Source organism: Bactrocera oleae, chromosome 6 (genome assembly GCF_042242935.1).
Source record: "Bactrocera oleae isolate idBacOlea1 chromosome 6, idBacOlea1, whole genome shotgun sequence".
Classification (NCBI taxonomy): Eukaryota; Metazoa; Arthropoda; class Insecta; order Diptera; family Tephritidae; genus Bactrocera; species Bactrocera oleae.
Window position 1 is genome coordinate 38,945,230 of NC_091540.1, and position 13,927 is coordinate 38,959,156.

At 34.5% G+C, this 13,927-nt stretch overlaps 1 protein-coding gene and 1 long non-coding RNA gene across 2 annotated transcripts; one reads left to right on the forward strand and one right to left on the reverse strand.

Annotated features, from left to right (window-relative positions):
- Positions 1-5,597: 5,597 nt before the first annotated feature.
- On the reverse strand, positions 5,598-5,963 carry LOC118681277 (uncharacterized). Its single transcript, XR_011397158.1, has 3 exons — positions 5,929-5,963; positions 5,711-5,854; positions 5,598-5,646 (listed from the first exon to the last, which is right to left on the reverse strand). It is a non-coding gene; the product is annotated as an uncharacterized lncRNA (long non-coding RNA).
- A 2,244-nt stretch (positions 5,964-8,207) lies between these two features.
- On the forward strand, positions 8,208-10,818 carry LOC106624042 (chitooligosaccharidolytic beta-N-acetylglucosaminidase). Its single transcript, XM_014243707.3, has 3 exons — positions 8,208-8,368; positions 8,575-9,206; positions 9,651-10,818. Exons 1-3 carry the CDS (start codon positions 8,280-8,282, stop codon positions 10,745-10,747), a joined length of 1,818 nt encoding a protein of 605 aa, XP_014099182.3. The 5' UTR covers positions 8,208-8,279; the 3' UTR covers positions 10,748-10,818.
- The last annotated feature ends 3,109 nt before the right edge of the window (positions 10,819-13,927 follow it).

Sequence of the window (13,927 nt, forward strand, 5' to 3'; positions counted from 1 at the left end):
AATGTGTGTAAAAGCCGAATTAATTTAATTCAAATAAATTTATACAATAGGTAACGAACCTATCATATCTCTGTTCGATTTTCTTTATTGGATTTAAGTACATTTTTCAGTTCTTCGAATATTCATTGTGCAAACATTATAATTTATACAATGAATATTGTTTCGCATTACCTCATCAACAGAATTACTACAGTTTTTTGGGTATTATAAATATTTCTTTATGTTGTTGTTGTTGTAGCGGCAGAATTCTGAAGCCGTTCCCACGACAGTCGGGTCTACGTAACCGGAACGGACCCGGGTTTATTCCGGCCAAGGACTGTCAACTCGGCAGAATTCTGCCGCTACAACAACAACAACAACATTTCTTTATATTTCCTATTGGCCACATTGACAATGTTGACAAAAGCTCAAAAAACCTTTAACTTCGACACATTATTTTGAAGCCAAAAAAAAAGGAATAATTTCTGTACAATTAACGGGTCAAACAACTATTTCAAGAGGTCGTCGACCCAAGATAATTCCTTAATCTATTGTCAGTAAATCATTGTTTGGCAAAATGGACATTAAAGTCTGCCAGTAGGTTTCATTTTATACCAGAAAACTAGCAGTAAATTTTTTATAAAAAACAATTCCATTATTAAAATTAGCAAGAAAAAACGTTAACTACTCTTCGTAAATTAAAGAACTTATTTTTTATCGGTCAGTTTGTATGAATCCGAACAGTTTCTTCGGAAATTTCACTATTGAATTAAACAATAACACATCCCAAATTTCGTGAAGATACCTCGTTATATGAAAAAGTTTTCCATACAAGCACTTTATTCTGATCGTTCAGTTTGTATGGCAGCCACATGCTTTAGGAATCCGACATAGAATGTTCCGGCAAATGAGCAGCTTCTTGGTGAGAAAAGAATGTGTGCAAAATTTCAGATCGATATCTCAAGAACCAAAGGACTATTTCGGGTATATACAGACAGACAGACAGGCAGGCGGACATGGGTAATCGACACAGCTCATCTAGCTGATATTTATGTACATATATATTTTAGAGGGTCTCCGACGTTTCCTTTTGGATGTGACAAATTTAATGGCAAACTAAATATCAATATCAGACATATTGGCCAACATAAAAGGTTTAAAGTCAGGTGGAATGCCGGAAATGAATATACCGGGTAAACTGGGGCTAGGATAAGGCCTAAACTGATTGCTTTAAATTTTAACATTACTCAAGTATAATCGAGAACATGTTTACAGGCAATTTTATGCAAAAAAGCTCTCACATTTCGAACATTTTTTATAAGGTAAAGGGTGTTAGGGGATTTCCTGTCCCGATTTTATCCGTTTTTAGCACAAGTGCACATTGTCAGGAATAGATGCTTCTTTAATTTCATTAATATATCTGACAGATAACCGATATTTTCGGTAGGAAGTCAACCGTAGATACTAGATTCTATACTTTCAGTGTAAGGTTACTTTCCAAATTTAATTGATATTGGTGGAATAGTTCCTGAGTTATGAACTTTGAGCAATTTTCAACACAACCGATATATGGGAAGTGTACGTGGTTATCATTCCATTTCATCCAGTTTCACATAGTATGAAGAGATGCTGAAAGGTCTTGTTCTCAGAAAGCTTTCTTGTTTGGGTAGATATACACTTATAAATTATAAAGGACGGTGACACGCCCACTTTTGAAAAACTTTTAAATCACTAATGGCCCTCCATACTTTAATACTCTGTACTAATTTCAGTTTCGTATCTATATTTACGGCTTAATACAGCATTTTATAGGTTTTCGATTAAATATTCTTCGTTTATGTAATCTTGTCTAATAATAATTCTCGAAAATGATGAAGATTTTAGAGAAGTTAAAATAGGAAGAATGAAGTATAAATTACTGGTGCATTGCAATACATAATAAAAGAGACAGCGTTTTGCTGTGACTGCTATTTCGCCAAAGCTCAGTAACCACATCTCTCCATTCTTTGCCGTTGTTTAACTAAGATCACTAATGAATGTTCCGGGGGCGGTACCTCTTAATACTCAAAGGGATGAAGGTCATTCATACGCAATTCATACATGTATGCGTTTATGACTATTTTTTCAGGTAAAACGTAAATTTAACACATACAGTTAGGTCAGCACAATGCCGGAAGATATTAACCTTCATTTTCTGCAAAAATGCAAGATATGATAATATTATATTTGTTTCTTCATACACATTATATATTATATTATATGCATATATTAAATTACGAAGTGTAACATTAAAATACATTTACATTCGTACATGGGTATATATTACCAGGTATAGAACAATACAACAATATGTGCTTATTGAAAAAATGTAACCGAAAATCTGCTTTTGATCCTTATAGCCCAAACAGTCACCGACATTCCTCCCTTCCGTACTTACCACCCCTATCAAACCAAATTTGTCAAAAGTTATGCCCGTAGTTGCACCGCAGAAATCAGTTGTTCTCTTTTGTTATCATTTCACCAATGTTGCCATTGTTCTATTTGTGAACACAATTTTTCACACATATAGTTTTTTAGTTATAATTTTTCATAATGTAAGAGCTCAAAACTAAAATCCAACTATTAACAAGTATGGAAGGGCTACGTTCGAATGTAACCGAACATTTTATACTCTCGCAAAGTCAAATGGTATACTCGTTTGAGATTTCTTTGTGGATTGACTGATATTTTCGGTAGAAAGTCAAATATAGGCACTGGGGTCCACATATTTAGTACTTAGGGGCTTGAACAGTTTTGGTTCGATTTAGATAATTTTTGGTCACAAGGTGGCATACTTTAAACGTATTATTCACGCAAAGTTTTACCCCGATATAATCATTGTTGCTTGATATGCATAGTGGAAATTGAAAGAATCAGATGGAATTGAAAATGGTGTTATATGGGAAATAGGTTGTAGTCCGATTTCGCCCATCTTCGCACTATAACATAGAAATATTAAAAGAACGTTATGCACCGAATTTGGTTTAAATCGGTTAAGCAGATCCCAAGATATGGGATTTTCACCTAAAAGTGGGCGGTGCCTATAAAGTCATCTCATACCATCCCATAGATAAAATTTAATGTCTCTGGCGTGTTTAGTGCTTGGTTTATCGCGCTTTTAGTACCGTTATATGGGGAGTGGGCGGCTTGTCACCCGTTTTCACCCATTTTTACACCGTCAATAGCACATTAAACTTATTAGGGGCGAGACCACGCCCACTTTTTAAAAAAATTTTAACTGCAGATGCCCCTCCCTAATGTGATCCTTTGTACCAAATAACAGTCTTGTCTCTTATTGTGGAGCTTAGTTATAGCAATTTATTTGTTTTTGATTAATGGCGTTTTGTGGGCGTGGCAGTGGTCCGATTACGCCCATCTGCAATACCAACCGTCTTACGGTTCCAAGAAACATGTGTACCAACATGTGTTCATGAAGATGTCTAAATTTTTCTCAAGTTACAGCTTGCACGGACGGACGGACGGACAGACAGTCACCCTGATTTCAACTCGTCTCTTCATCCTAATCATTTATATATATATAACCCTATATCTAACTCGATTAGTTTTAGGTGATACAAACAACCGTTAGGTGAACAAAATTATTATACTCTGTAGCAACAAGTTGCGAAGTATAATAAAAATTTATAAATAAATGTATTCGACTGTGATTTTGAGTTATTTTAAAAATATTTCAAATATATTCAAGTTTATTTTTTAATTACTACATAATATCGAGATTGAGAACCCTGCGTTACAAGAGATTGCTCTCTCACTCTCAACTCACTCATTTCTACGGGAAAAATCCAATTTTCGCGGACATCCTACCCTACGGTTTGTTGAAGCAGACTGTAGAAGCAGTGGTGAGTGTTCATTTCTCTCTCATAAGATACTTGTAGGTCGTATCAGTTGACGTACGGAAGGGAGAAATGTCGGTGACTGTTTGAGCTATTTTGGGGGCTTCTAGGCAGATAATAGATGTTGTTTTAGTAATTTTATTGTTGCCATATTGCAAAAGGAGTGGCATTTCTAATGGGTGGAAATAGTTTTTCGAATATTTATCCCGATAACTATTGCTAGCAATAAACTGTCCTTTTGGTATTTCGACATCTCCGTCTCAATTTTAAATTTCTCAACGATTGAATAGCTCGAACATGTTTGTTCTAAATAATAAATGACTACACAAAACAAGTAAGGAACTGCTAAATTCGGGCGTAACAGAACATTTTATGATAACGCTATTTGCATAGATCAAAGGCAGGGAGGACAGGCACATGCGATACAAAGTCTGCTAGACAACGAAAATTATGATATCTAGTATATGAGAGCTGGGGTAATTCGCAAACCGATTTCACACATTTTCGGCACTAAACTATATTATATAGTATAGCCTCATATATCTCATATGATAAGATATCTTGCATATTGTCCGATTATCGAATATACATACTCATAAAGCCAAATGGAAGTTTGAAATTCTTTCTATTAGGTATATTGGGACTAAGAGAATTATTAATAACTTTCCGTTACAATTAAGTGAGATTTTCTTAGAGGTATCTAAGAACCTATTTTTCAGTGTACCAAGCGTGCCAAACCTTTTACCCACCCTAAGCTATATGCTATACTTATCCGATCTGAACTATTTCATCGGAGATTGTAGTACTGCCGTGAATAGTAATCTGTGCAAAATGTCAAATCAACAAGAAAAAACCGTTAACTTCGGTTGCGCCGAATCTATAATACCCTTCACAAATACAAAGGTTCCTTACAAGAACATGATTCCGATTGTAAAATTTATGTGCCAGCTATATGATATAGTGATCTAAGCAATTTTTTTGGAGATCACATTGTTACCTTAAACAATAACTCATGCCTATTTTCGTGAAGATACCTCTTCCAAAAAAAAAAAAGTGTTCAATATATACACTTTATTCCGATCGTTCAGTTAATATGACAGCTATATGCTATATTTATCCGATTTATACAATTTCTACGGATATTACACTATTGCCTTAAATAATAATCCATGCCAAATTTCGTGAAGATATATCGTCAAATGAAAGAGTTTTCATACATGCTATATGCTTTATAGGGTCTCCGACGTTTCTTTCTGGGTGTTACAAACTTCGTGGCAAACTTATAATACCATGTTCAGGGTATCAAAAGTTTTCTATACAAGGACTTGAGTTTGATCGGTCAGTTTGTATAGTAGCTATATGCTATATTTGTCCGATATTGGCGGTTCCGACAATGAGAAGCTTCTTGGTGAGAATGGGACGCGTGCAAAATTTCAGATCGATATCTTAAAAACTGAATGACCGTATATACAGACAGACGAACATGGCGAACTTAATATACCCAGGGTATTATAATCAGAGGCCAATTTAATTAAGTGGCGTTAAGTGTGGAAGAGAAAATCTAAAGTCTATAAACTCAATTTAATGAACTTTCTTGTAGTAACCAACATTACGCCAACCCATATATTTTCACCTGATTTCATTAAAATCAACTGGAGAAAAGGAATTTATTAAAATCTTCGTATGGCGACTGGGAAAAGGTATGGAATACAAAGGCGGGCCGGGCAATTTTCAATTGATCGCGTTTATTCTTTAATGAAGCCAACAAATTAACCTTGGAAAAAATGGTAAAAAATTTAACTTGTTTAACGAAATATACATAAAAATTTCTAGCTCACCAAAATAAAATTAACGTTTCAATTCAATTTTCGTTAAAAGTTGAAACAAACCAACCGCAATCAAAGAAAACGGGAAAGATTCAATCACTTCCTGTTTCGTTGTTGTGTTGATATTGTCGATTCAACCACCATCATAAAATTGACCTTGGAAAAAATGTTTTAAAAAAATTTTCTTTCACACAATGCACTTGAAATTAATGTACACATTTTTAACTCACCAAAAATAAAACGAATGATCCAAGGTTATTTCCACTTCAATGTATTTTTTTTTTATAAACAATACTAGAAATTTAATGTGCGTTAAAAATGTAATTGTAACAGGATTGTGACTAAACACAATTAAAAGTGGAAAAAAATCGCAACCACAAATCCGCCGCAAACGATACATAATTATCCTTTTTATTTATTTGCAACTTATAAAGAACAGGGACGAAATGTTTTTCTGTATACGACTGTGTTAAGTGAAACGCGTAATGGAGAAATAACATCGACGAATGAAAACGCGCCACCGCGCTTGTGGTTGTTGTAGTCGCTAAATTTGTCCCAACGTATTTTTACCTGTGTTCCCGTTGACGTACATACTAAAAAATAGAGTTGTGCACGTCTTTTCTTTTCCAACGGTATAAATTTTATCCATATATGTATGTCAACGGCAATACAGTCGAAAAGGGAACACAAACTTTTTTAATAGCGTAATTATATATAGATATGTATGCAAGTTTGTAGAGAAAAAATTGGGGCCTGGCGAGGATAAAGGATGCGGGCTCCGTTATCCAGCAATTTATTGATATTAGATTTTGTTTTATTTTAATAAAAAATTGGTTTAATTTTATTAGTATATGTTAATTTTTTCTTGATGTTCCATATACTTGAGTACATACATATGATGTATATGATAACTTGATATTCATCGGTTAAAGTATGCAGAAGAAACATTGATATAGATCAATTATATGAAATTATTGTTATTAAATTCACAATGGCAACAATTGTAGTGAATTGTTGAAAAAAAAATTTGCAAACTATTTTTGCAGAGCACTGAACCCCGGCCGAGGACTCCGGGCCGGGAGGAATAGTCTCCGCTCTCTCCGTCACTGTGTATATGGATGTGTTATTTTCCCATAGTAGCAACGCTGACCAACCTGAACGGCTTAAAGCCAGGTGGAAAGTCGAAAATCTTTATATAGTGTATACTGGGGGTAGAGTAAGGTTTGGGCTTGTTGCATTAACTTTTGACATTTCTCAGGATACTTGAGAAAATATTTTCAACCAATTTTATAAATAAATAACTCACACACTGAGCGACATATTCGGCTCGAAAATCATTATATGGAGTATAATATTATATAATTGCACATATATTCGTCATTAAACTTTGGTATATTCAATATTATACGATCAGTTAATTTTGCTGAGATATTTTACATGTTGACCGACAATATGGTATAAAGCCAACCGGAAGTTTGATAATCTTATATTAGGTATATGGAAGATAGGGGTACTATTCAACCGATTTTATCTACCAATTTTTGGAATCTTCTTAACAGAATAAGATGCTAAAGTACCTCCCACATCATTCGCAATATATAAGGATGTTCGCAAATCCTGATGTAAGCTAGATGGAGGCTAGGGATAGTTTTCACACGATTTTATCTATATTTGACAAAAAGGGGCACTGTTATTAGAAAAACCAGCTTATGCTCTCACTTATTAAGATAACTCACACATTGACCGATAGATGCGGTATAAAGTCAGCCGGAAATTCGTAAATCTTTTTATTAGGTATATGGGGGGCAAAGGGAAATATTGACCTACAGACATATTTTTAACAGGAAGGATATCACAGTGTCGTAAAAAGTTTCAGAACGATTTGTGTTTGGCAAATCTCTAAAGATTTTTAGTTTTGGTAATTTATAAGTTTTCGATTAATGACGTTTTGTGGGCGTAGCAGTGGTTGTATCTACAATACCGAACTGCTTATGGTGCCAAGAAAAATGTGTACCAAGTTACAACAAGATGCCTTAATTTTTACTCAACTTACAGCTTGCACGGATGGACGGATGAACAAACATTCAGATGTAAACTCGTCTCGTCGTTCTGTTCATTTACAATACATATACATAACTTTGCAAGATTATAAAAAGCTAAAGAATTTAGAAGGGCTAAGAAATGTACGGACAGGGTAATCTCAAGATGACTTGGTTAACTTGTTATATTCAAATTAGAACGGAAAGGTATTGTTTTACAACTTTAGGGGGCGTGCTGCATTTTGTCCCTAGTAGTCCAAAATTCTACTTAAAACTATTTTCGGTGAAACTTTTAAAACCTGAAACCTAATTATTATCAATTATAATCAAATAATATTAAAAATTTTGAAATGCTTACACACATGCTCACATAAGTGCCTACTCATATGTATATAAATATATATATAAATTTCATATTATATGTATGTACTATATGCGAAGATTCTCGTACCGCTGCAATCAAAATTAAGTTATCAATTTAGTGACTAGCTAGCCCTGAGAGAGGTTGGTTGTTGGGAATCGTGTGGAGAAGTGCAACCGAAATGGAACAATATTTAATTATACTAACAGTGTATTTAATAGCGAGCGCTTCTCTGAATTCTGATTTGTTTGTAAGAGGCGAAGAGCGAAAGTGAGTACATCTTACATATACATATGTATATGTAAATACATACACTTGTTGGAAATTACTTGTTTTGTTTTCACTTTTAATTCACTGTTAATAACTTGAAAATCTTCGACAAAATTGCGATCACTTTGTTTATATTTTCGTGTTTTGATAATCTCACATTCATACATACAAATAATAATTTATTAATACTATTTGTTCAAACGTAGTGCTGTGTACGGTTACAAATGTCAGCAGGGCAGGTGCGTAAAAATCGAACTTACGGAGAGCAATATAGAGAACGCTATCAGTTTATCGGTGTGCCGTTTGCTCTGCGGAGAAGCAAAGGTGGGAACTGTTTGGCCAAAACCAACCGGAATAGTACGCACCGAAAATTTTATTCAACACATAGATGTCAACACAATCGCATTTGAGTTTCCCAAACTCACCAAACAACAACCGCTATGGGAGGCGAGCAAAGCTAGATTTTTGCGGCAGTTAAAGTCTCAAGAGATCGGTCTTGTAAGGGCCGGTGGCGCCAAGTTAACTTTGGTTATTGAGTTAGGAACGGATATCGATGAACTTCCCCGCATAACACTCGACACCGATGAAAGCTACAAACTGTTGATCGCATTAACAAAAGATAACGGTAGTATTGCAAAAATTTATAGTAATACCTATTTTGGCGCACGGCATGGTTTAGAAACGTTTTCACAGTTAATTGTGTATGATGATATCCGAGGTGAACACCAATTGTTGACCAAGGTGGAAATTGAGGATGCACCGGCGTATAAATGGCGCGGTATATTATTGGATACATCGAGGCATTTCTATTCTGTGGAATCGATAAAACGTACTCTTGGTAAGTGTAAACAAAATACATAACAGAACATAGGCAGATGAAAAATAGATTGATCGTGACTTCAGGAACAAAATTATAGCAGTCTTGTTTCGAACTGACTAATAACTCTGTTAATTTATTGCATCCAGTTCAACATATTGCTATGTTAGATTTGAAAAGTGTCTTAATTAATAGAGTTGTTATTGAAATTAAAAACGTTTAATACTGAATATGATAGAAGAAGATATTGCGGTCTCCTAAATCATGAAAGGTAAGATTTATATGCGTACGAATCGCTTCATTAGATATCCTTTCAAGGTTAACATGTTTACTCTGTAATAAGGATTAGGGTCCAAAACAGATAGTTTTTAATTTACCTTTTACCTAGACGAACATATTGAAATTTATTTAACAATAAATTTATTTAAATTAAAATGACTATTAACCTTTATTTACTAATTTTAGATGCCTTAGCAATGGTTAAACTAAACACCTTTCATTGGCATATCACAGACTCTCAAAGCTTTCCACTGGAAGTTAAATCTCATCCAGAGCTTCATAAACTCGGTGCTTATTCACCAAATAAGGTTTATACACATGGTCAAATATCTGAAATCGTACAGTATGGACTTGTCCGAGGTATCCGCGTAATGCCGGAATTTGATGCTCCTGCCCACGTTAGTGAAGGTTGGCAACATAAAGGAGTGATTGCCTGTGCAAATTATCAACCTTGGAAAAATTATTGTGGGGAACCACCTTGTGGACAATTCGACCCCACTGCCGAGCAGTTATATCCCATACTAGAAGATATATATCGTGAAATATTTCAGTTATTCTCTCCAGATGTTTTCCATATGGGCGGTGATGAAGTATTGTCAAAATGTTGGAATGCGAGTGAAGGTATCCGTAATTGGATGCTATTAAAAGGATGGAATTTGGAGGAGGACGACTTTCATCGGCTTTGGGGATATTTCCAAGAAAAGGCCCTCGAAAGAGTGGACAGTGTTTCTAACGGCAATAAACCTTTAATTACACTATGGACAAGTAGTCTGACGAAAGAACCATATATTGATGAATATTTGGACAAATCCAGATATATTATACAAATATGGACACGCGGTACGAGTAGCGACATTTTACCAATCCTAAAGCGGGGTTATCGTGTTATTATTTCCAACAATAACGCTCTATATTTCGATTGTGGTGGTCCTAGTTGGGTTGGCAGTGGAAACAACTGGTGCTCACCCTATATCGGTTGGCAGAAAGTCTACGACAACAACTTGGACCAAATCGCCGGGAGCTACAAAAGTCAGGTTTTAGGAGGTGAGGCAGCAATTTGGTCGGAGCAAATCGATGAGTACACGCTTGACTATCGGTTATGGCCACGTTCTAGTGCTTTAGCAGAGCGATTGTGGTCGAACCCCGTTGAAGGTTGGCGCGATGCCGAATCCCGAATATTACTACATCGTGAACGGTTAGTTGCAAATGGAATACAAGCAGAGGCGCTTCAACCCGAGTGGTGTTTACAGAATGAAAATGAATGTCCAGTAAATAAGATTTGAAGATATGTTTTGTATAAGAAGTACACACACAATCAACATTCTACTTAAATTTGCGAATACAATGCAAACAAGTTTTATTGCAGTCTATAATAACAAGTTTAAAAAAAAGGTATGCAAAAAATTAATGGGGCATATTTTATTGAAAGGTCGTTCGAAATCTAAAGCGCAATATGAAAGACGTAAAATTTCGGACTCTCGCTAATATTGCCAATGAAGACGGCATATTGCTTATTTTCGGGATTAGTTATCTGAACAATTTTTATGATAACTACTATTGCTGGCAATAATCATTTTTATACTCTCGCAACTTGTTGCTACAGAGTATAATATTTTTGTTCACCTAACGGTTGTTTGTATCACCTAAAACTAATCGAGTTAGATATAGGGTTATATATATTTATATAAATGATCAGGATGAAGAGACGAGTTGAAATCAGGGTAACTGTCTGTCCGTCCGTCCGTCCGTCCGTGCAAGCTGTAACTTGAGTAAAAATTGAGATATCTTCATGAACGCATGTTGGTACACATGTTTCTTGGTACCGTAAGACGGTTGGTATTGCAGATGGGCGTAATTGGACCACTGCCACGCCCACAAAACGCCATTAATCAAAAACAAATAAATTGCCATAACTAAGCTCCACAATAAGATACGAGACTATTATTTGGTACAAAGGATCACATTAGGGAGGGGCATCTGCAGTTAAAATTTTTTTTTAAGTGGGCGTTGTCCCGCCTCCTAATAAGTTTAATGTGCATATCTCCTAAACCGCTAAAGCTATAATAACCAAATTCACTGGTTTTTAGCACCTCTATTGACGGTGTGGAAATGGGTGAAATCGGGTGACAAGCCCGCCCATACCCCATATAACGGTACTGTTAAAAAATACTTAAAGCGCGATAAACCAAGCACTAAACACGCCAGATACATTAAAATTTATCTCTGGGATGGTATAAGATGACTTTATAGGAACCGCTTTCAAAATTGGCACCGCCCACTTTTAGGTGAAAACCCCTATCTTGAGATCTACTTAACCGATTTAAACCAAATTCGGTACATAACATTCTTTTCATATTTCTATGTTATAGTGCGAAGATGGGCGAAATAGGACTACAACCACGCCTATTTCCCATATAACACCATTTTCAATTCCATATGATTCTTTCACTTTACACTATGCATATCAAGCAACAATGATTATATATGGGTAAAACTTTATTTTTAAGTATGCCACCTTGTGACTAAAAATTGTCTAAATCGAACCAAAACTGTTCAAGCTCCTAAGTACTAAATATGTGGACCCCAGTGCCTATAGTTGACCTTCTACCGAAAATATCAGTCAATCCACAAAGAAATCTCAAACGAGTATACCATTTGACTTTGCGAGAGTATAAAATGTTCGGTTACATCCGAACTTTGCCCTTCCTTACTTGTTTGATAGTTCAGTTGTCAATTCTACAAAAAAATTGTGTTTTTATGTTATGTCGGGTATATTCAAATTTATAAAAGTGGGATTTAAAAAAAAATATTATAATTCACTAATTAAATATGCTCATAAATATTTACATCATTAAAGTATTAACAGTAGAACTACGATGATTTACCATATACCTATTTCAAATAGGTCTCTCTCTCTCTGAAAATTAGAATCGTAAGAACAAAATAATCTAAAATATTATTCTATACATAAATTTAATAAAAATCATAACTTTATCGTAAATTATTAAATAGGAATAAAGAAGAAATAATATAAATAAATGATGCAGTCATTTCGACCGGTTCGTAGTTCTAATGTTAACCATACATACACATACATATGTATGTATGTATTTAATTATTATTTTCCATATTTTGTTGAAATTTATGTTTTGAATATTTGTTTATAAAAGTGCAGTTTACGTAACAAAACATAAAACACCAAACCAAATTTTTGCTGGAAATGAAAACAACTCTGTCAAACCACCAAAATGACAGTTTATTGCTAGCATTGCAATATAAAAAAAGAAATTTTTATTTTTATTTGTCGTTTGAACCATTCACAATAATAAAGTGATTTAATAGAAGGAAAAAAACCTGGTAGCACTGAAGATAGCGGCTATACCATTTTTTACGGTTCATCTCGACAGGCAATTTAGATTGCTTAAAATCTGTATTGCAAGCAATATTTCCAATGGAGACCGCATATTGCTAATGTTTAGCAATTGATGTCTAAAAAAATTTTTGCCATATATTGGTAGAAATGAACCTGAGAACATAAATGGAAAATGGTTGTTCTAAGTTCTCTGAATGAACTGTCCTTTTGGTGGTTTAACAGAGCTGTTTTCATTTCCCACAAATTTTTTAGAACCAACATGTACATACTTGTATTTTAACAAATCATGGAAAATAATAAATAAGTGAATACATATGTATGTATATTTGCATGGTTAAAATTTTAATGATAATTGTTAGCATATGTAAATATCATTGCTCATATTTATTTATTGAATTGGATAATAAACTTTATTCAACAATTATTTAAGTCTTAAAATAAGAAATCTTATTTGTCAAAAAAAACCCATTTGTAGAGAAAAGTAGATTTCTACATTTTTCATTCTCCACATAAAATTTTTAAACGACACAAGAGCTCAAAAATGCGCTACATCAGCTCGAAAATACGGCGACGCCATTTCGAAAATAATTACTTTGCTCGTACGAGAACATTGATAACCTCAATGGTATTGTATTTGACAGATAGGTACCAATGTATGTATATTGCCGATGGAGATGACGCGTTAATGTGGTATCCGCAAACTCTCTTGTAGGAATTCAACTCGACAACTGTGTTATTGCTTTACATGTAATTTTTTAACAAGAGAGCAAAAGCGAGCAGAGAAGTGGTGAATTGAAGGCAACTAGTATGTCGTCTAATATGTCAACTTGTTTTGAGGCGCTCTCACTCAAGGTTAAGTTGGTTATCTGTTCAAAACTGCTTCAAAGCAAATTTAAAATGTATGTATTGTGTAGGAAATTTATTTATGAAATAATCTAATATATTACAAAAAAATTAAAACATTCACTGCTTAAAAGCAATATAATGAATTACCCTAATAGTAATTTACGCACTTTTCAATGTATGTGGTTGATGCTTCCAATGCAACCCTGACTTTCGGCAGCCATCATAGTTGGTCCGTTTGCTTTGT